Source organism: Rattus rattus, chromosome 5, assembly GCF_011064425.1.
Source record: "Rattus rattus isolate New Zealand chromosome 5, Rrattus_CSIRO_v1, whole genome shotgun sequence".
Classification (NCBI taxonomy): Eukaryota; Metazoa; Chordata; class Mammalia; order Rodentia; family Muridae; genus Rattus; species Rattus rattus.
The window spans coordinates 11,667,228-11,689,650 of NC_046158.1; the positions used below are offsets into that span (position 1 = coordinate 11,667,228).

The 22,423-nt window shown below is 53.8% G+C and overlaps 2 protein-coding genes, 1 long non-coding RNA gene and 1 pseudogene across 9 annotated transcripts; 2 read left to right on the forward strand and 2 right to left on the reverse strand.

Annotated features, from left to right (window-relative positions):
* Positions 1-3,930: 3,930 nt before the first annotated feature.
* Positions 3,931-8,493, reverse strand: Fbxw5 (F-box and WD repeat domain containing 5). Of its 6 annotated transcripts, XM_032903088.1 has the most exons (10): positions 8,339-8,492; positions 7,781-7,884; positions 7,101-7,316; positions 6,750-6,907; positions 6,280-6,454; positions 6,052-6,200; positions 5,493-5,922; positions 5,036-5,183; positions 4,742-4,954; positions 3,931-4,661 (listed from the first exon to the last, which is right to left on the reverse strand). In XM_032903088.1, the coding sequence occupies exons 3-10, from the start codon at positions 7,291-7,293 to the stop codon at positions 4,418-4,420; spliced, it is 1,710 nt and encodes a 569-aa protein (XP_032758979.1). In that variant the 5' UTR covers positions 7,294-7,316; positions 7,781-7,884; positions 8,339-8,492; the 3' UTR covers positions 3,931-4,417. The 6 variants fall into 6 exon arrangements, with proteins under 6 accessions (XP_032758979.1, XP_032758980.1, XP_032758977.1 ...); XM_032903089.1 differs by lacking the exon at positions 7,781-7,884 and having other exon boundaries at positions 8,339-8,493; XM_032903086.1 differs by having other exon boundaries at positions 7,101-7,884; positions 8,339-8,493.
* Positions 8,494-8,521: 28 nt separating this feature from the next.
* Positions 8,522-17,386, forward strand: LOC116901295 (epididymal-specific lipocalin-12). Of its 2 annotated transcripts, XM_032903093.1 has the most exons (9): positions 8,522-9,101; positions 9,220-9,356; positions 9,536-9,606; positions 9,690-9,797; positions 10,056-10,157; positions 16,017-16,119; positions 16,819-16,895; positions 16,959-17,081; positions 17,225-17,386. In XM_032903093.1, the coding sequence occupies exons 1-9, from the start codon at positions 8,964-8,966 to the stop codon at positions 17,341-17,343; spliced, it is 978 nt and encodes a 325-aa protein (XP_032758984.1). In that variant the 5' UTR covers positions 8,522-8,963; the 3' UTR covers positions 17,344-17,386. The 2 variants fall into 2 exon arrangements, with proteins under 2 accessions (XP_032758984.1, XP_032758983.1); XM_032903092.1 differs by lacking the exons at positions 8,522-9,101; positions 9,220-9,356; positions 9,536-9,606; positions 9,690-9,797; positions 10,056-10,157 and adding an exon at positions 15,089-15,574 and having other exon boundaries at positions 15,983-16,119.
* On the forward strand, positions 10,164-10,517 carry LOC116901296. The gene is made up of 2 exons (XR_004387974.1): positions 10,164-10,267; positions 10,353-10,517. It is a non-coding gene; the product is annotated as an uncharacterized LOC116901296 (long non-coding RNA).
* A 4,278-nt stretch (positions 17,387-21,664) lies between the features above and the next one.
* Positions 21,665-21,801, reverse strand: LOC116902552 (annotated as a pseudogene).
* Positions 21,802-22,423: the final 622 nt, after the last annotated feature.

Consider the following 22,423-nt stretch of genomic DNA (forward strand, 5'->3'; position numbering starts at 1 on the left):
TTAAAATTTGCTTTTAACATGTATCTGGTGTGGATGCACGGAAGTGGCTTTAGAACTGGATAATGGTTGGAGCTGGGAGGATTAGAGGACCTGACCAGAAAAGGCCTGGATTTCTGTCCATGGCTGGCCAGGGAGACCAGGGAGACTCTGGCGAGGGTACCAGAAGGTAGCCCTAGAAACATCTGAAATGTTTTTGCTGCCCCCTACCCATGGTGTTGATCCTGCAGCAGCTGAGCCACAGTGACCCCAGCTGGCTGTCATAGGATGTTGCAGTCAGGAGAGGGCACTGGACATTACAGGGGCAAAACCCCCAACCATCGACAATACCTAGTGAAATCTTGGAAATCGTTGGGCTGCCAAATTGTAGGGTGCTGCCAGGTGCAACCCCTGCCTAGGAGAACTGCAGTCAACAGACCTGTGTGAGTTCCTGAGGCTGACACCCCCGCCTCCGGAGAGCCACCTCTGCCAGGCAGGACTGACGAATGTAGAAACCTGCCTCCAAAGAGACAGTATTTGGAGGTGATTGGATTATGAAAATAGAACCGTTGTAGGCCTGGAGAAGTGTGCCCAGCCCTCCACCGTGTGCGTTTTGTCAGGAGAGAGCCTTTGATTGCCTAGGAAACAGCCCTCAGGGAGCCTCGGGTCTGCGCACCTGGTCGTGGACTCGCAGCCCCTGGCACTGTAGGAAGTAAGCTCGTGTTGCATGTGAGCCGCTCAGGCTGTGGTGTTTGGTTAGAGTGGACTAAGACACAGGGATGCTCAGCCTTAAATAAAAGCTTGGAAGTGTTGAGATTTGCTCGATGACCTAAGCTGTGGTCTGTTGGTAGCTTCTCTGTGGATACTGTAGAAGAGCGTGTCCTGAGTGGGTAGGAAGCTCTGTGTATACCTGTCCCGTGCACGTAGTTCACTGTCAGAGGCTGAGTTCTACCCTGAACTATGCCCTGGGAACCGGGTCCTCGGAATGGGAACTAGGGTCCTTAGAATGATGAACAAGTTTTAAAAAAGTCATCAAAGTAGTTCCGAATCCACTATGGCCGATGCTTTGTAAAAGTGGAGCTTTTGACTTAGACACACATAGCAAATGTGACAGATTAAAGGGACAGACACCTGTGTGAGGACAGACAGGAGCACTGCACAAACCAAGATAGGTACGAGTCACCAGGAGCCAAGGAAGGCCCGGACAAGCCTCTGCTGTGCCCTGCCGACACCCAGAGCCACGGCCTGGGTGTTTGTGCCCGGGAGTGTTCTATGCAGCTGTGCTGGCAGCGGCTCTGTCCTGGATGCTGGCTGTCACGCTGCCTCCCTCCCGCTGGGCTGCTTTACTTTTTGCTCCATGTGGGGCTTGTAGCAGAGCGCTGTGCTGACTCTGCCTCTCCCTCCTGGGTCCTGGGGCGACCCTTGTCCGTGCCCTAACCCAGCTGTGCTGCAGGCTTTATTTAGGGAGGGCCCAGGCTTGCTGCCGGGTGTCACGGCAGAGTCGGATCTCAGTTCTTATTCAGGACTCATTTGGAGCTGTGTGTGGTGGGACACATCTACCATGCCACTTTTCTGGAGGATCTCAAGTTTGAGGCCAGCCTGGGCTACACATTGATACCTTGTTGCAGGGAAAAATTAAAAGATTATTTTTATGTGACCTTTGATATGCTTAGATTTTGTGTTCCACTCTTCTCTGGTTTTCCTACCTATAATGGGATGGCTATTCGACCATTTAGTGTACTTTAGTTTATTATAATTTTAACTCTCTCTCTGTATAGTAGCTTCAGTATTCTAAAGGTTATAAACTGCACTTTAGGGCCAGTGAGAAGGCTCATTAGGTGAAGTGTTTGCTAAGCCTGGTGACCTGGGATCCTCAGAACCCACATCACCATGAGAACAAACTCCTGCAAGTTGCCTTTTGGCCCCCAAAGTGCTGCATCAGGTGCCCCAAAAATGTAAGAAAAAATTTGAATACCAAGTTTTCAGTGGTCTCCGGGGAGTTATTTTTGCTTTAAATTTAAATGTAGAACTCCCACAGTTCTGTTACCCCTGTACTTCAGACTGAACTTGTTTTTCCCCCACTTTTTCCCAGCCTCCCCTTTAGGCCTCGTTTGGCCATTTAGCCAGGTGATTGGATTCTAACCACCTGGCTGCCCTGTCCTGCCCTCCCTGACTGAACCACAGGAGGGCTCATATGGCAAGAAGATACAGGGGGAAGGAGTCTCACCTTGGGACTGTGGATGTGGGGCACTTTCAAGCAGCTCACGGGCCAGCAGTGCTCAGGACTGCTCTTTGGGCCCTGCTGCCCAATTCAGGAGGCTAGAGTGAACGCTGGCAGCTAACTGGCTGCCTCCTGCCCTGCAGTCTCCAGACTCTCAGCCATTGCACTTAGAGCCACATCTGTGGACCCATAGCCCTAAGCACTGTCTGTCAGACCTTCTCCTGGCTGGGCTGCTTTTCACAGGGATGTGTTAAATGTGCCAAGTTCTAAACCCTGAACCTCTCGCCACTGCAGCTGGAGGTGAGGTATGAGTACCCCTCCTCCTTTAAAGTTATATTTTTATTTTGTACATATGGGGGCACGCACTCCAAGGCTGGCACATAGAGGCTCTCTCCTCCCAGCGTGTGACCTGAGGAGCAGTCAGACAGGCTTGGCCACAGGCTCCCTTGGTGAGCCATGTTGTCTGTCCTGCGTAAAGCCCAGCATTTAAAAGGCTGAACTTGTAGTTTGTTACTGTTTCCACACTTCAGTTTCAAATTCCTACATGCCCTGGTTTTGTGTGATGTGTTCTTTCTGTTCTACAGAAACTGCTGTTCTCTTTTTACTCTGAATCAGTCAAATCCAAAGTCTTTACTGGGAAGCTGCTGGACTTCTCAGAAGTACAAGCTTGGTCTACTCTCTAGGGCAAGAAAAGATTCTTATGGGCTCTGAGTTCATAGTTTCATGCTCATCTTGTGAAGAATGGTTAGCACTGTTGCTTTGGCCCTAGGAGGGAACCATGCTAGACGTGGTGCTCCACACCAAGCCACACAGCTGTCCTCTGAGGAACCCAGGTGCTTTCCAACAGGGCTGCCTCCTATCCTGCTGGCACTACTGTTCACGCTGATGGATGCTCACTGCAACTTGCCCTCCAACTGCAGCGGTCACATAGACCAGGCCTGGCTCTCTGGTGCATCTGTGCCTGGTGCCCGTCCTAATCCCCTTGATGCAGCCAGATGCAGGATGGGAGGTAACCTGTGCTCACTTGCTAGCTTGGACCTGCAAGGACACTTACCTTGTCCGTCCATCCAGTCCCCTGGGTAAGTTTTCTGTTCCTGATGGGAGGACAGCTTTTAAATGAGATGTCACTGTAACAGGCTGCTCACCCAGTCACTTTGGTCACTCTGGAGGCCGCCCCCGCTGGAGTCCCAAATCTTCTCTACTGCCAGCACCATACACCATGTAAGCTCCCAGGACAGCCTAGAGCTGCCCTCCTGCACCCTGGCACTTTACACATTTTCAGAGGGGGTTATGGTGGCACCGAGAGTTGAACTGAAGGCAAGCACTATCCCCATAAACCACAACCCCCAAACCTCTTACTTTTCTAAGCCAAGGTCTAACTAAGTTGCCTAGATCAACCTTGAATTTGTTCTGTAGTCCAATCAGGCTTTTAACTCCCCATCCTCCTGCCTCAGCTCCCGGAGGAGCAAGGATTACAGATCTGCGTCACTATCCCCACCCCTACTCTGCTCTGGGAGCATCCAGAGGATGCAGCCAACTGTGCTAAAACCCACCCTCTTTTGGGTACTGTCCAGGCTGGGCGGGTCCATCTTCCTGCAGCCATTGGCTCTCACAGCCGTGCACAGGCTGAAGTCAAAGGGATACACACCTAGAGGACCTGAGGCAGACATCACCAGGATGACACTGGCCAGCAAGGCCTGGGGCCCCTCCCTACAAACAGACTAGATGACATGTGCTGTTGCCAACTGTTTATTCAGGCCCAAACAGTTCATGAGTGCAGCATGCAGCACCCATGGTCCACTGCAGGCCACTCCATCAGTAGCAAGACCCGAATTATCAGAGACCAGTGCCTGTGGCCTGCCACCCAGGGTACACTCAAGACACCAAGGGTGTGGGTTTGGCTGAGTATGAAAGGTACCAGGCAGAGGTCAGCTTGGGGCTATGTGAGCTGGCCAACCCAAGGGAAGAGGGTAGGTGAAGAACAGGGTTTCCAGTGTCCCGTGTACCCCACGGTGGCCAAGAGGCTAACATGGGGTCTCTGGTGCTGCCAACAAGGCCTACCCTAGTGCTAAGCCTGCGGCTGAGTGAGCAGGTTGTGTGTTGGGGTCAGGCTGCCCCTCCTAAGGCGTTACTGCTATAAGCTACTCTGTCCCAGGGCAGTAAGGAACCACAGGGGCCATTTTCCCCAGGAGGTTCCAATGGCTCAAATCACCGAAGCCTTCAGCGCCTATGGCTGGCAAACCAGGAGAAGAAGGGGCGTGGGCGTGGGTGTGGAGCCTGCAGGACACGAACAATGCGTGGTGAGCGCCAGGCTTTGATAGTGGCATCATCGCTGGCTGTCAACAAGAGCTCCTGCTCCTGGGGGCTAAAGGCCACTGAGTTGACCACATCCTCATGCCGCAGCTTGGCGAGGCAGATGTTGTAGTGGCGGTCCCAGATATAGCCATGCCGATCTTCAGCCCCACTGCGGGATAGCATCTGGATGAGCCCACTCCCATCTGCTGAAGCCCATACCCAAGCCCCGGGGCCCACCTGAGCCCACACCTGGCCACAAAATCCCTGCTGACGTCCAGGAAGATGAAGAAGCACTCGTCATTGGGCGTGTAGGCACGGTGTGCTCGCAGAGCTCGCTTCACCTCCCGCATGGTCTTCAGATCAAACACCAGCAAGTCAATCTCCTCTGCAATGGGCGGTGGCTGCATGGGGTCGGCTACCACTGAGCCAGGGGGCCAGGCACGGCTATTCACATACAGGTACCTGGGCAAGGGGCACACGTTAGGTGCAAGCCAGCTATTGGACACAGGGCTGTATGTGCTGCCCCCAGCTCACCGGGCCCACCTGTTATCGGGAGACAGGCCCATGCCAATGATGTGCCCATGCACATCAATGACATGGTCCAGGGCATCAAAGAAGGCATCAGAGCCCCGGCCCTCGCCCAGCACGGGCCCTGCAGTTGTCATCTGGTGCGGCAGGATCTGCTTGATGCCTGCGTGGAGAGCAGGGTGAGGGGTCATCCAGAGCCTGCAAGGACATCACCACCAGGGCACTCCCAATCCAAGAACAGGCCTAAGAGTCCACAAACACTGTCTACACTCAGACTCAAGCACAGTTGCACATCTGCTCACTTGCTGACCAATCTCCGCCTGGGTTTCCACCACTCTTACTCAAGTGTGCCAGGGCCAGAACAGTATCCCAGTGCGTGAGTCAAGCTTCACCTAAGGGGCCTTGCTGGTCCGGGGAGCAGCACAATGGCTGCTGACCCTCCCAGGCCCGGCCCTGCCCTGCCCACCATTACCGATCTGATGAGGTGAGTACGTGAGGCAGCCAGTGGTGAAGATGAGGTACTTGTTCCTGCTGTCAGCGTCAGGACACTCTGGGGGCTTGGTGTGGCCCTGGGCCAGCAGCTCAGCCACCTTGGTCTCCAGTGCACAATCTGACAGCTGTCCATGTCCATCCAGGACGCTATCAAACACACGCCGTAAACCTTCCTTGACATGGCCAGAACCAGAGGTGTGCAAACCTGGGTCAGTGGCCTCTTCTTCAGTGTCCCCACCTAGGTCAAAGACTCGGCAGGGGAGCCCAGCCTGGTCACCAGCATCCAGCAGGAGGTCCGGGCTATCAAAGCGGCTGCAGTCAGCCACCATCACGGTGCGGATGGTGCTGGCATTGAGGTTCTGGATCTTAAAGAGCCGCTTTACCACGTTGACGTTCTCTGACTCCACATCCTGTGTGGGACATAATCCAAAGCCCAGAACAGGTGGGTGCTGGCCAGAGGGCTAGGCCTGGGGTGCAGCCTACCCTGGGCCCTGCCCTACCCCACCTGTCGCCCAGCCTGCCCCTGTCCCGGTCTGAACCTGGAAGGCATTGTTGAGCCACAGCACTGAGCAGGAGGTGACATCTCCAATGCGGTGCAGGTTCCCCGAGATGAGGCTGGTTTCTGTGAGCCAGCAGCCAAACACATCATAGGGCTTGTTTCGCACACGCGACAGCAGGGCGAAGGAGTCTGGGGGGAAGGGCACAGATGGGCAAGCTGCCGACAGGGCACAGCTGGACAGGCAGCCCAGCCCGGTGCCCACACTCACCTAAGCTGATGACAGCTATCTCGCCTGAGGAGGAGTTATGTGGCCCCAGGAACACCCCCGAGGCCAGCAACAGTGAGTCATCCTGGTTGAACTGGGAGAACTGGGTGTAACTCCAGTTGTATGGCCTCATATCTGCACTGTGCAGCAGAGAGATGGTCAGGTCATTGTTCCAGATCTGTACCAGAGAGGCTGCAGGGTAATTACCAGGCCAGTGCACCAGGGCAGCACAGAAGTCCTCACTCTTCTCCATTGAGGGTGCTGGGTCCTCATGGGCAAGAACCTTGGCTTAGGCCTTCACCACCCACTCTTAGGACATCGTACCAATAGCTGACTAGAGGTTAGAGCTGTTCTTAGCTTTGGGTCTTGAGTGGTCCAGACCAGGCCTCCAGGCCCTGTGTGGCCCTTTCTGCTTCTCTCACCATTGGCTTCTCTTCCCACTGAGTTCTACTGCATGGGAGAGGCACCCTCACCTTCACTGTGCAGTCCTTGGAGCAGGAGGCAAACTGGTACCCCGAGTGGGAGAAGCTGAGGTGCAGGACCTGGTCGGTGTGCTCCTTCAGTGTCTGCACCTCCACACAGGGCACCATGTCATAGAGCCGCCGGAACTCCTCATACCAGGATGTGGCCGCTGTGGGCAATATAGTGTCACTCCTGACAGCATGGCTACTCGGAGCTGTTCTGTAGGGACTCTGGAACTCACTATGCACTAATTAGGTCTCAACTACAGAGACTCCCTCTCCCCCAGTGTGACCAATGTGTGAGGTCCTTGGGCCATGAGTCCCTGCCCGAGGCCAGCAGGTTTAGGGTGTGTAAGTACTGACCTGGGTGGCGGGGCACATCTCGAGCCACCTGGTAGTAGCGGTAGAACTGCTCCCTCCATAGGAACTCGTCCCGGGAGACAGCCTGCCACTGGCGGCACACCAGCCCAGCAGCCAGCACATCTGCAGGGCCCAAGCTCAGGAAGATCTGGTAGACCAGGCTGTCGGGGAGCAGGGGCATGCCCCCCTCATCCATCGTGACATTCTGCCCAGACGGTCCTGAAACCCACCAGTGGCTGCTCTCAACCCAGGCCTCCTCACCCCCAACCCCAGGGAGAGACTGATGGTCTGGGGTTCCAGACATGGCAGTCCTAGCCAGCCCCACCAACTGCCCAGCCGAGAATTCCATTGCACTGAGCATGTGCAGGGGGAGGGGGGATGTGTGTGTGTCCCTGTGTGTGTGTACAAGTAGCACTGCCCCACCACACACCCTCTTGAAGCACCCAGACGGTAATGTTGCACCACCTCACATTCTCCAGGGGCGCCAGACAGCAAGCACCTGAGTACTACTAGGCCAGATACAACCTGCAAGGTGGGGGGGCAGCCCCATCTTTATACCTTTCAGGTGGGGGGCCTTTGACACCTTCCCTAATGCTCCAGGGCCCAGAGAGACATGTGAGCACCAAGGCAGGCAAACAGGTCTGGGCTGCCCAAACTGGCAGGTCCAAGTTTTAGCACCTCACCCTGTCTTTGACCTTGCTGCCACAGGACTTCAGGTCAGGGCTAACTTTCTTCTGAGAAGGGGCTCCTGCTGCCCAGTGGCTGTCGTGTGGCTTCAGGAGAGAGCCTAGCCAGGAGGGTGGTAAGAATGAGTGAGGTTTATGAATGTCAGAGCAGACAGCAGGGACCACGCTGCTTAGCTAGACGGGGCAGCATCTCCTTCAGTGACCTACTGAACACCGTGGGTGAACTAGGACGACGTCAACCTACCAAGGCTATCACTGGCCAGATAAAGCCACCAAAGGCTGTACAAGTGTAGACATTGCAGGAGAAAAGACGGTGACAGTGAACAAAGCCCGTGAAGGTAGCAAAGGCCAGTTAAAGTAGGACAAGGCAGGGCGAGGCCCACGACCGGGACCAGGCCCGAGAAAATAAACGAAGGCCAGGACCGGGGACGAGGGACACCGAAAGTGGCAAAAGGCTGGTGACCGCAGGACTGGGAGTAATGGGGCACAAGGCCGGTGACTGGGGACAGGGCAGATGACACAGGTGAGCACGGCGGGGCCAAAGCCGGGACTCACCGCGGTGCCTCTGCCCGCTGCGCTGCGCCCGGCTTCCGCCGCCGCTCTAGTCCCCGCCTCCGAGTCTTTATAGAGGAGCCAGACTCGACGCCCAGAGCCCCGAGGCATCGATGGTCCCCTCTCTTGCGCCTGCGCCTCAGGCTCTGACTCTCGGCCTGCGTCTCTTTCTGCGCCTGCGTGCGCTCTTAACTTTCTAGCTCGCAGAACAGTACTCGCTCCTGGGTACCCGAAAGGACCGCTGTAATGAGCCAGGCTCAGCTGGGCGGGTTTGGGACTCTGCCCCTGCTCTCTCTGCTGCTAAGCTTTGAACAAGTGGCTTTTTATGAGCATGTTGTTGTTCGTTGTGGGTGTAAAGACAGTTATTGCGTGCAAAGGGTTGAGCACTGACCTCAAGTGGAAATAGGGGTGCAGAGGACAACTCTAACTTTGCACTTGGGACACAATGTCAAGCTCCTGTCAAGGCTAGGTTCTAGGGTGGACCCTGGCTTGGGTTGGGGGTTCAATAATCGGAAGACAGATGTGAACTTCTGGACTGTGCTTCCTGTGGCACTGGACAGTGGACTCTGACCTAGAACAGTGCACCCCTCCACCTCCCTGTCCTATCACCTACTGTCACAGAACGGCCATGCTGTTCCCCGGGGCTGTTTTATTCTTCACCCTGATCTTGATGGCCAGTTCGCTGGGCCAAAGGACTCGAAAACCTTATGGGTCTACATCCCCCATCAGCACCATCCAGGCCCAGGCCAATTTCAATGCTCAGCAGGTAAAAGCTGGAAGTGAGTTGGGGTAGGTAAAGGAGCAGCAAGAACTTGCCTAGCTTGACAGAATTGGTCCAGGGTTTCCCATTCCCTCAGCTCTGACCCCTCATACTCAACCTTCAGTTTGCAGGGACATGGCTCCTTGTGGCTGTGGGCTCTGCATGCCGCTTTCTTCAGGAGCAGGGACACCGGGCTGAGGCCACTACATTGCACATAGCTCCCCAGGGTGCAGCTATGGCTGCCAGCACCTTCCGAAAGCTGTGAGTACCAGTGGGGCCTCCATCTTCAGCCCAGACTCTGAGCCCACCTTACCCTGCCCTCCTGACCCTGAACCTCATCTCTAGCTCTTCTGTGGCCTGGATAACTATCCCAACCCCTGGGTTGGAGTTCTTAGAGCCTCGGTGCTTCCTCTTATAACTTTCCTTCTTCCCCTGCCCAGAGATGGGATCTGTTGGCAGGTGCGCCAACTCTATGGAATCACAGGGGTCCCTGGCCGCTTCTTGCTCCAAGGTGAGGCAAGGGCATCGAGCAAGAGGGTTTGTGGCTGGAGGCAGAGGGGAAGGGAATGATGTGCTACCGTGGTTCTGCCTTAGCTCCACGGGCCCGTGGGCCAGTACATGTGGTTGTTGCTGAGACCGACTACCAGAGCTTCGCCATCCTGTATCTGGAGCAGGCGAGGAGGCTGTCTGTGAAACTATACAGTGCGTACTAGTCCTGCCATCACACACGGCCTTGTGCTTTTCACACTTCACTTGTGCTTTGCATCCTGGAATCCATCTTGATGGGCCGGGTGACCCCAGATGGGCACACAGACCCTGTTCCTTTTCTATCCCCATATTCTCAGTAGCAGGCACCCTAGAGGAATGGCTACACAGGGGCTGGTGTGGGGAGTAGCTGACCTGGCTGTGTCCTGGGCACCCTGCCCTGTCGAAACCACGGCAACTCTGCCTATCCCACAGCCCGCACACTGCCTGTGAGTGATTCTGCCCTGAATGCGTTTGAGCAGCGAGTCAGGGGAGCCAACCTGACAGAAGACCAGATCTTTTTCTTTCCCAAGTATGGTGAGTATCCCCAGCCCAGTCATCCTCCTGGATGGCACCCGACCCTCCCTTACTACTGCCTGGTCCCCTAGGTGTCTGTGAGACTGCAGACCAATTCCACATCCTGAATGGTGAGTGTCAGCAGGGCAGAGCAGTAGGGTGGAGGGGGTGAGGTCAGGCTGTTCCTGCCCTTGCTAAGGTTTTTGTCCTCTGCAGAGATGCCGAAGTGAAATGAGGCCATCTAGTAGAGAAGCTATGGACTCCCCTCAGAGAGTTCTGAGCATCCTGAATACAATCTTGGAGTCTCTCCTGTCTCTCCCCAGAAGCACCCCTTCATATGGCTCTGTTGTCCTGAGACTTTTCAGTAAACATCAGACTTGGCCTTGGGTCTTTTCTGTCAACCTCAACAGGAGTTCCACCAGCCCAGGTGAATTTATATTATACTCACGTGCACACACACACACACACACACACACACACATACACACCCACACACATATACACGCACACATGCACATACACACGCACAGGCACACACACACATGCACATGCACACACACATGCACAGGCACACACACATGCACACACACGCACACACATGCAACACACGCATGCACAAGCACACGCACATGCACACACACGCACACACACGCACATGCACATGCACACATGCCCATACACACCCCTTGGCTATGTGAGGATTCTGTCCTAGGGAGGTAGGACTAGAAACAGCACTACGTCCTCACTCTCTCCCTGAGCTTGCTCCTCTCTGTAATGAAAGCAGTCTATGGCACCTACCTTCCCTTACTCTCCCACCCCAGCCTTGTGCTCTGGCTTAGTACCCATGGGGGGTGGGACTCAGGGTCCTGCTAGAGTACCTTTCCTGCCAATAAGCCCTCTAAGCCCCTCCTAATCCTTGACCCTGGAGACTAAAGATCTATAGGCCAAGAGGCACTTGCTAGGTAGATACCAGGGTAGGTTTGAGGGAGCAGCTGGAGCGCATAGAGTAGTAAGCTGCAGCCCAGGAGCAGGCAGACTTCCAGTCAGGAAAGAGCATGGGGCTCTGGCATATGGGTAGAACTCCTGATATAGCTGCCCCCCAGGACCCCCTAACCTGACTCTAGTCAAGGTTACCAGCTACAGGGAGCAGGAAGCAGGTTGTATATATCCCCATAAAGGAGGAGTTGGGCCTTTTCCCCAGACAGAAGCAATGTTCTTTCTAGACCTGGGCTGGTTTGCTTGGCCCTGTAGGGCTGGAGTTCAGGGAACTGGGCATCATCCCAGACGCAGCTGGGCTCCTGTCTGCGTTGCTGCTGGCCTGGCAACTTCCAATGTGCATTTGATAAGCATTTCTCAAATGCCCCAACCCTTGAGGACACAAAATAGGCAAGTCCTTGCTCTCCTAGGGAGGTGGAGTACCTCCTCTGCTTCCCATTCTGTCATGTCCTCCCCATGAGCAATGCACCAAGTGAGCTGTAGCACTGGCAGACTGCTCTGTGATTCCTGGAGCAGTCAGGAGAAGCCCCGTCTGCTGGCATAGTTTTAGGAATGAAAGCTACAGAGATACAGGTGGGGGCTGCTCTTGGGGCCACATCTGTCCTGGAGGAGGCTCTGATCACACAGGGTCTCTGGGCAGCTGGACTTTGGGAGGGCAGGAAAATAGACTGGAGAGAAAGTGAACCACAAGGGGCCTGAGAAGGAGGAATTTTAGGTGACTGTCCTATCCACAGAAATAGAGCTCACTGGAGGCCCATAGTCTTGTGGGGCCTGGCCTTGGGCTCACTGCCCTAGCTCCAAGAATACCTTTCCCTTTTTCTCTTGTGTTCCCTAACAGAAAGTGATGGTCTCACTCTGGTAGGGGCTGGGCTGACATGGCCAAGGCTTCGTCTTCTGCCTTGTTGCCCGATGGGTCTGAATGAGCCAAGCATGGACCAAGCCATTAGCTTTTGACACAGAGCTCTAGAATTGATACCCATTTTAGTCTCTTTAAAAAAGTGTCTTAAAAACTTGAGTTACCTTTGAAAATATTAGGTATTTCTGTGATATCTATATATGCGTGCATGCGTGCGTGTGTCGAAGGATACTTGTGGGGGACAGAGGGCAACTTGCAGGCCATGTTTAATAGATTCTGGAGGTCACACCCAGAATATCAGGCCTAGAGGCAAGCTTCCTTACCTGTTGGACTATCTCACTGCCCCATGCATATATATATATATATATATATATATATATATATATATATATATTTTTTTTTTATCTCTCTCTTTTAAAAAAAAAATTATTTATTTTATGTATGTGAGTACACTGTAGCTGTCTTCAGACACACCAGAAGAGGCATTGGATCCTATTACAGATGATTGTGAGCCACCACGTGGTACCTAGGAGTTGAACTCAGGACCTCTGAAAAATCAGACAGTGCTCTTAACCACTGAGCCATCTCTCCAGTCCCATTTAACCACTTAACTATTTCTTACAGGGACTGGAGAAATGGCTTAGTGGTTAAGAATGCTTGCCGCTCAACCATGGGGGCATAGTCTGGAGCTCCAGAATTAACCTAAAAATCTCGGCATGGCCAGCCCCACCCACAACCCCATGCTGAATCAGAGGCAGGGCAGAGGCAGGACCACGAAGCTGGCTGCATTCTAGCATGGCTCCAGTGAGAGTGTCACCTCAATGGAATGGGCAGATAGGGCACCCAGTGTCCTATTGCTCTACATGCTTGCACAGCCACATACACACGTGCATATATATGTACAGTGCATACACATGTTCATACACATGTTTCTCCTAATTTGTATACCGCCTTTGAATTCTAATAGGCAATTTATAATATCTAAGAAGAAAATAACTTTAAAAATCTGTAGAGGTCAGGGGTTGGGGATTTAGCTTAGTGGTAGAGCGCTTGCCTAGCAACCACAAGGCCCTGGGTTCGGTCCCCAGCTCCAAAAAAAAGAAAAAAAAATCTTGCCTGAGACCACAGGATTAGAGGACTTGACCTTTAGGGGCTGCAGAGTAGGTGACCTGTTCTGCCTACCTGGACTTCAGGGGCTATGCTCTTCTCAAGAGGCCAAGCAGTAGGGCATCTGTCCTTCTTGTACACCCAGGTGCTCCATGTACAGGTAGCACCCTGGCTATGAGGATGGCTGAAGGCCTTCTCAGGGGCCTCCTGCCACTCAGGACAGTGTCCTGGGAAAGAATTCTGGGAAGGGGAGTGAGTCTTCCCGAGAGAGGAGATGGAACACAATGAAGAAGTGTTTTGTTCTGCCTGTCCCTATTGGAACGAAAGAGGAAGGTGGCTGAGGACAGAGACAACAGTGAGCAGGTAGGAGGAAGAAAGAGGAGCACCACGAAGGGGTCCTAGACAGTATAGGACAGGGAAGGAGGAAAGGAGGGCCCCGCTTCCAGGGTGGCTGTTGTGGAGTGGGTTGTCTGAACTCTGTGTGGTGATCTCTGTCATCACGTGCGTGACACCTCCTCACAATCCTGGCCTTGTATGAAGTCCGGTCAGCTTCAGGACACTACACGGGGCCCCAGATCTCTTTCTGTCCTAAGATGGTTGGATTGTTTACTTGCTGTAAATCTAGGGTAGAACCCTGGACGGAGACTCCACCAATCACATTTAAAGTGGGAGGAGCTGCCCCGCCTCCAGTTCCGGACAGGCTCGAAGGAAAATGGAGTACAATAAGTACGTCAGCTTCCAAGACCTAGGAAAGAGCACAGCCAGGACACTGCTTAGGCCACTGGGTCACCATGGGCTTAGCTCCTGAGGCCAAGTCCCCTTTGCAAAGTTTCAACAGGCCTGGGAAAGCCTGGTCCATCAGGGCCCGCTTGGGCCAGACCCGCTTGGGTCTGTCCGGCTCTCAAGTCTTTTTTTTTTTTTTTTTTTTTTTTTTTTTTTTTCTTTTTTTTTTTTTTTTTTTTCGAGCTGGGGACCGAACCCAGGGTCTCAAGTCTTCTAAGTGCCCTCCTGCCCTGCACAAAACAGCATAGGGAACAGGCTGGGATGGCGCTGAACCTCCTTTAGGAAGTTCAGGCAGGAATCACCTACATTAAGTTTGCATAGCTTTTCTCTTGAATCTACACCCTGTAACCAGAAAGAGCTTAGCACCAATCACTCACAGCCTTGGGTGTTGGGTTTCTACCACAATCTGCTCCAATTAGCACCTGGGAAACTATAGGACCCCATTCGCTGAAGGCCACGCCCAGAGCATCCCCATTGGACCATCCCATGGAGCCTACTCCTATAGGGGCCTGCTTTTTTTTTTTTTTTTTTAATTTATTTTATGTGAATACACTGTTGCTAGCTTCAGATACACCAGAAGAGAGCATTAGATTCCATTATGGGTGGTTACCAGGGCCTCTGGAAGAGCAATCAGTGCTCCTAACCACTGAACCATCTCTCCAGCTCTAGGGTCCTGCTCTTAAAGAATGAGACTTATGGGGTTGGAGATTTAGCTCAGTGGTAGAGCGCTTGCCTAGGAAGCGCAAGGCCCTGGGTTCGGTCCCCAGCTCCGAACAAAAGAACCAAAAAAAAAAAAAAAAAAAAAAAAAATGAGACTTATGAGGTCCTGCCTCCACTGTTCCTGCTCTCTTAAGACTCCTACATTGGGGGTTGGGGATTTGGCTCAGTGGTAGAGCGCTTGCCTAGCAACCGCAAGGCCCTGGGTTCGGTCCCCAGCTCTGAAAAAAAAAAAAAAAAAAAAAAAAAAAAAAGACTCCTACATTGTCCTTCCCCCAGACCCCTCCCATCTGCGTGGGAGGTCTCTTTGAAATCCCCCTAGTACTTACCGGGCCCTGGTGTTCCTGAGGCCCCTCCCTTCCCTCTGACCAGCGCTGTGTTCCGGAGAGTGGACAGACAGTACTTAAGCCCACACCGGTTTTAGCACATGGTGGGGGAGGGGGCCATGGAATGGCCTGGGGGGTGGCCTGGGGGCTAGCGGCCAGATCCATGGATAAGAAGCTGTGAACACTGGGGTTATGATCCCCACCTAGAACAGGTTGTTCTTTGGCACAACAGCTAGATAAGGTGGACGTGGGCGGGTTTCTGTCCCACCTAGAAGCACACTTAGGACAGGTGTTTGGAGTCACAAGATGGCCCCAGCTGGACCCAGTAGGCGTTCTCTTCCTTGGCTGGGACTCAAGAGACCCTGGCAAGTGTTTGGGGTCTAAGAGGGTCAGCCCTGCCCTGTTTCCACACCCACCCGTCTGCCCTACTCCTCAGGCGCTTGCCACTTAGGCTGTAAAGAAACAGGTTTCGGAACAAGCTTCAGCGGCAGCCACACCTCGGTCAGGCTATGTCCCTCTGGAGTCTGGTGGCTGTTGGGATGGGCCCTTGGTGGGCTCTGTGGCTGATACTCACCCTGCCCCAAATTTTGGGGGGTCAGAACCCAACCATGCCTCAAGGCTTTTCCCAGATGGCGAGCTTCCAAAGCGACAAGGTATAGGGCTTTCACAGGAGAGGAACAGGTTGCACTGACTAGGGTCCCAGCTTGTGGAGGGAGGGAGCATGCAGGCCTGTGTGCACTGCTCAGGGAGGCCAGGGCGGAACCTGAACTAAGAGTGAGCCTATGACCTTCAGCAGAACAGGGCCTGGGACCCCCGTAACTTTCTGTATTTGCACGGATCGCTTCCTCTGTGTAAGGAGACAAGCAGAGACTGGGGAATCCCACCTGGCTCCTGAGCAAGGCCACTCTCTGCCTGCCACATCAAAGGCAGATTGAGGGTCTGCCAGTGGCACTGATGCAGCCCTGGCCTGCAGTTGCCTGCTGAAGAGGGGTCCTGACTGGCCGTGGGCTGCCCAGGGCAGGGTGGGCAGGGGCTGCCTGTGCCCATCACCAGCCATGCAGTTTCAGGGGGAGTGGTTTGTCCTCGGTCTGGCAGACAACACCTACAAGAGAGAGCACCGGCCTTTGCTGCATTCCTTCATCACGTTGTTCAAGCTGAGAGACAACAGTGAGTTTCAGGTGACCAACTTCATGACTCGGTGAGTGGGGTGTCTGTTGTGCAAGCAGTCAGGGACTTGGGGCTGTGTTCTGGGAGCTTTGCATGGCCTGGCCACACTGTGGGTTGAGGAACCACATCTGGAGGCCATGTCTAGCACAGCCTGCTTCATGGCCATTGCAAGGCCTCTGGTGACTTCCTGTGGCCAGCGTGACTCACCAGATGGATTTTAGAGACCCTTGTGGAGCCAGGGACCCCTTTCTCAGTCTCTGTCTTGGCTCTGCCTGTCCTACCTTGATCTCCTGGGCAGGTTCTTGTTCTCTTAGTCAGCAGTGGCAGACATCTCCACTTTGAAGTCTGTCCTTGGCTCTTCTGGAGTTTGTTGGCCTGGGTGCCAGAGGGGGCTAGAGGCTGATACCCAGAAACACTTTCTTTTTAACATGGCAAGTCCCTGTACATTTGAGGACCTGTGTATGGGTTGAGCAGGAGTCACCCTTGTGGCACTGGGACAGACTTCTAGGAAGAGCACACAGTAGCTGATGCTAGAACTGAGGCCGGGGCAACAGCAGGGTTGGGGAGGGGCTCCAGTCTTTTCCATTCTTCTGGGATGCAGATCCCTCCAAATGAACGGCTGATTTTTCTTTTTTCTTTTTTTCTTTTGGTAGTCTACCAGGATGGGCCTGGCTGGCTTCCTAGCCCTCTGCCCCACCTCTGTTTCTATTCCTGCCTATCCTTCCCACAGGGGCAAGCATTGCAGCACTTGGTCCTATACCCTGATCCCAACAAACAAGCCTGGGCAATTCACCAGGGACAACAGAGGTAAGAGAGACAGGGGTGGGAGGGATACGGCTGCCTTGTGAACCTGACATGTGTGTCCCCCAGGGTCAGGGCCTGGGGCAGACAAAGAAAACATACAGGTCATAGAGACAGACTACGTCAAGTTCGCCCTGGTGCTGTCCCTCAGACAGGCAAGCAACCAGAACATCACAAGGGTCAGCCTTCTGGGTGAGCCCCTGCTTCCCTGGGCCCTGTGCATGACTGTCCTCAAGGGGTGCTTCCTGGGTGTGGGACAGTGGGTGTGGGACAGCTTGGGGACAAATACCTCACCACCACCAAGTACTGAGAGCTGTGCTGTCCTCTGGCCACAGGTAGAGACTGGAAGATAACTCATAAGACAATAGACAGGTTCATCTGCCTGACCAAGACCCAAAACCTCACAAAGAACAACTTTCTCTTCCCTGATTTAACTGGTAATGGGTTTGTATGAAGAGGGTGATGGGGTCTGGAGACCCTAGACAATGGTGGCACCTCCCCTGGCCGTCACAAGTTCTTAGACACTCTCCAGGCAGGTCCTGTGGGTCTTCAGGGGACATGTGTAGGCCTTACAGTCCCAGACCGTCTGAACCAAGTGCGTGTTCACAGTTTAGCCTGAGCCAGAAGGGAGGTGCCATGGCTCATGGTCCTATCTGAGTCCTAGACCATTTTGTCCCAACCCCATGTCTTTGTCACAGGCTGCCTCCTCCCCACACAGATTCTCCTGTTCTGTCCTCTCTACTCTGGTTTCCTGTTTGCAGGACACTGGAGTCCATCCGTGGAAGTCCTTGAACAGGGACAGCATATTCTGAGTAGGGAAGTCTGGGAGGACTGAAGGCCCAGAGGCCTCAGGCTGAGCCTTGTCTTCGGCCTCTCATGGCTGGAGTCAGGGCCTCTTCCCAGTCGCCACCCAGGCCAGCCCATTTCCCATCATGCCACCTCTGGCACATATCTGCTCAGCCACATTGGAACACCCAAGCATGTACCCACAAGCATGCAGACAGGCACACGCTTGCACACACTTGCTCACACATGTACCATCACCTCACAGATAGGGTCTTGTTGCATAGTCCAGGCTGGTCTGGAATCCATGATTCTGTTTTACCTCCTGGGCGAGGGTATTTCCGGCCTGTGCCACCACACCTGGGTCACATGCATATTTTCACTAACCTTAATACTCATGGTACCATGCCACCATGATCTACCACAAGTCTAAATTCTGTGGGGAAAGGCAGTGATAAGCAAGGACTTTTGGAGGAGGCTGGACTGGTGACAGAGTGGGGCACGTCTCCTAACCCCTCCCTGGAGTCATTTCTGGTCTCATCTCCCTGCCCAGCTTCCTGTCTGCCTGTCTGTTGTCCCTCCTAAGTCAGTCCCCTGGTCCTCTTCTTTCTCCACCATCCCAATACTGTCTGTCCCCTCCCCACTAGACTGGTTATCGGATCCAAAAGTCTGCTGAAGAAGGAAACAGTTCCTGCCAGTAAAGCCTCAGCCTGCCTTTGCTCTCAACATAAATAAACACCCAGTGTGTCTCCGGAACGTGACTACTGTGATCATGGGGTGGGTAAGAGGCACGAGCCTCTAGCCCGGCAGGACCATGACGGTCATCCCCTGAGCAGCCCCAAACTGGCTTTTCAATCTGTACAAGACTCCACTCCTCCCCTGTGTGAGATCACGAGTCACCCGTGTATCTAGCAGAGCTCTGGCTGGACATGGTGGACTGTGCAGCCCTGGGTCCCGTGTGGCAGACAGGAACACTCAGAGCCCCAGAGCAGGCAGGAGAAGCCTTGACAGGGCATGCCTTCCTTCTGTGTGATGTGCAGACAAACATTTCTAGGCCTGACCCTCGTTCTAGGGGGACCATTCAAAAATAGCGAAGCACAAAGCAGTGGGTTCGGAACCTAAGCATCCCAGCTCCAAGTGTGCAAGAGGTCAGCACAAAGTTCACGTCACCTGGTCCACAGCAGTGGGCCACCACTTGTCTTACCCATGCCTAAGCCCATCTCAGCCCCAAGAAACAGGCAGAGTAGGTCATGGGCCAAAGCCCTCCGATGGGCTGACTTCACAGCTGTCGGCCTTCACAGAAGTCAACCAGCAGAGACAGGCCAGCCTCCAGACTTAACTTTACCCTCCTAGAAACACTCTGCTGCTTGGGAGGGTGGCCCAGGGATTGCAGGAGTGGGAGAGTTTACGATCCCTCTGATGGTGGACCTTCCCCATGCCCTGGGCAGTGGTGCATGGCCTCATGTCCACTTCCTATTGAGCAAGTTGTAGAGAAACCAAGCACATTCTGACCCTGGCTGGGGCATGGTCGGTACAGACCTGAGGACTTTAATGATGACACCAATAAGGCCAACCCTATTGCAGTCTCAAGGGATGCCATAAGTAGAGCCTTGGGACGCAGTTCAGCATTCTGTTGATATCTGACCTCCAAATCAAAGTCTACAAGGGAGGCCTTGTCTCTTTCACCCTTAATTGTGTCCCAGATGTATCCAAGATGGCACCTGACTCACTGCAAGACTGGACTGATGATTGGCTGGCTGCATGATGCATGGGTGGGTGGGTGGCTGGGTGGGTGATGCATGGGTGGCTGGTGGCTGGCTGCATGATGCATGGGTGGCTGGTGGCTGGGTGGGTGATGCATGGGTGGCTGGTGGCTGGGTGGGTGATGCATGGGTGGCTGGTGGCTGGGTGGGTGATGCATAGGTGGCTGGTGGCTGGGTGGGTGATGCATGGGTGGCTGGTGGCTGGATGGACAGGTATATAGATGAACAGATGGATGAATGGATGGACTGGGAGGCCTCAGACAACATAGAAAGGAGAAAGTGAGCTGAGCCCCATCAATCATCCCCCTCACTCCCCACCATGGATGTGGTTAGATCCCGCCTCACGTTCCTGCTTCTGTTCTTCCTCATGGTGATGGACCTACGTAGAATTGAGCTGAGGTAAACCTTTCCTCTCTCTCTTTTTTTTTTCTTTCTTTTTGGAGCTGGGGACCGAACCCAGGGCCTTGCGCTTGCTAGGTAAGCGCTCTACCACTGAGCTAAATCCCCAACCCCCTTTCTTAAGCTGCTTCTTGTCAGATACTTTCCACAGCAATGAGGAAAGGAATGATACAGGCTCACCCCAAACACTGAAACAGGCTTAGCCTTTGTTATTTTTAACTCTTTAATGAATCTTTGTTAGTTTAGCATCATGCACCCCAGTCCTACCCATCTCCCTGTGCCCCCATGTTCACCCTTCACCCTTGCAACCTCCCCCTCAAAATAAGAAGCACATGAATAAACAAAAGGCATAGAAACCATCTCATCATGGAAGCTGTAGTGTGCCACAGTGTGTCTCACAATCTTTCCCTGTGTCCACATCTTCACTTGTGGCGAATGTTCATTGCAGTGAGTCATTGGTCTGGTTTCAGACTCTGGCTTCTGAGACACCATCGATATTGAATCCTCCCTGGGCTTCCTCCCAGTTATCCCTTTGCTGCCCTGTGTCTTGGAGATCCTGCAGCTCTGGGTCAGCAGGACTGGCCCTTTCACACATCCCAAATGTTCACAGATGATGTAGATTTTGGGGTGGGCCAATTCAGAGTGCTGGATCTGCGCTGGGCAGTAGATGAGCTGGTCAGCTCTCCCTTATCCAAATCATCGGGGCAAATTCTCCAGCACCATTCAGACTAGACCACCCAATACCACCATCGGCAGGAGGCAGGGTCAGCTCTCCCGCTCTCCTGCCCTTGGAACAGCTCATCCACACCCATGCCTCCAGAGCCAGCTCCACTGTGCTGCCCAGGCAAGGTGTGGAGCCCACTTACCCAAGTGCTGCAGCCTTTGCGGGGGCTGGGCCAGCTCTCCCGCTCTCACATCCTCAGGGCTGGCTCATCTGAGCCTTTGGCATCAGGGCCAGGTCCACTGGTTTGCTCAGGTGTGGAGCAGGGCCTGCTCTCCCAGGTGCTACAGCCAGTGAGGGGGCAGGGCCAGCTCTCCAGACTGCCTCAGGTGGCAGGGCGGGGTGGGGTGGGGTGAAGTGGCAGAGGATGTCACACACACACCCCACCCCATACCTACACCACCTCCCTGGCAGATACCCCCACCCCTACCAGCCCCTTTGTGCTGCCTGGATGACGCACACTCTCCCAAGTGTTGCCACCAGTAAGAGGTGGGGCCAGCTCTCCAGAGTGCTCCAGCCAATGAGCGGTTAGGTAGTTCTGCTCAGCCCTTGGGTATTTACATATTTCCTAGTAGCTGCCCAGAACAGGGACATCCCATGTTCTCTAATGAGCCACTGACTCCTGACACCGCAGAGCTACAGGCCCTCAGTGGCAGCTCAGGCTGGGACCTCCCCATGGCTCCAGGTGACCGGGCTGGACACTCACAGCAGGCTGTTTCTCTTTACCCTCGGGTCTCCAGCTCCGTCTCTCTTCATGATACTCACGCTGCTCCACTTCTCCTTTCCCTCCCATTTGACCACCACGTAAATGCACATTGTGGTGGCTCCTGCTGCAGGCTGGGCCTGTGACTGGCGGGGCCCTGAGTGACACCATGTGTCCCTATATCATGATGGCAGGAATGTGGGTGGCATGGCAGTCTGCAGATCTGTCTTCCTCCTTCCCCGTTGCCCTGCGTGATGGTAGGCCGGGTTCAGTGTGTCTGTCCTGCTGTGGAGTAGAGGGCAGATCTGTCGGCGTCGTTCCCCACCAGGCCTGTGTGGCAAGGTCTCCATCTGTCTTTCTCCTCCGATGCTGCACTGCCTGGAATTGATTTGATTTGATTTGATTATTATGAGTCCTAGGCATAAGATGGCTTTGGCCACCAAGCCAGGCGTCAAGCTAGGATGAGCAGAAGACTGCTCTGCCCCTGACTGATATAAGAACAGCGTCACCAACAAAGTGTCTCTCTGCCCTTCACCAGGGGACGTAGCCTCCAATTCTATGAACCAAGCCTTCCTTGTAGAGAAGGAGTTTGACCACCATGTGACATCAGGGACAGATGTCAGAAGAGCCACCTATGTGACCATGCCTTCTATGATCATCAGAGCCTGGCCTAGCTGGGTCAAACCTAAGAACAGCACGGCTTCTGTTCTCATCCCAGAGCTGTATCCACAGAGCACATGGCTTCCAACCTAGGTGGCTGTGTCTCCTGACGCAGAGAGCTCTTCTGTGCAGTGCAGGTGAGCGTGTTCTTCCACAGCAGGAACTAAAGCCCCAGGGCATTCTCCAACGCTAACAAAAGGTCCGATCCTCGAAAGACCCGACACCAGTATAATACCACTTGGATTGCGGTTTTCACAAGTCCTTTTATAGGAATTATGGCGGGAAGGTGCCAGGATTCCTATAACAAGAGGTAGAGTCCACTATGATTTGATAGGGGAAAAGGGCCACTTACAAGACTGTGCCACCACCTCAGAAATATTCAACAACAACTACTTTAAAATCCACAAGGCAGGACCCCCTAGGAAGTTCATCTCCCGGCAGCAGCCTCCCATTCCAGTCATCTTTGGAATGTTTGCTTTGAAAACAAAAGTCCTTCTGTGTAAAG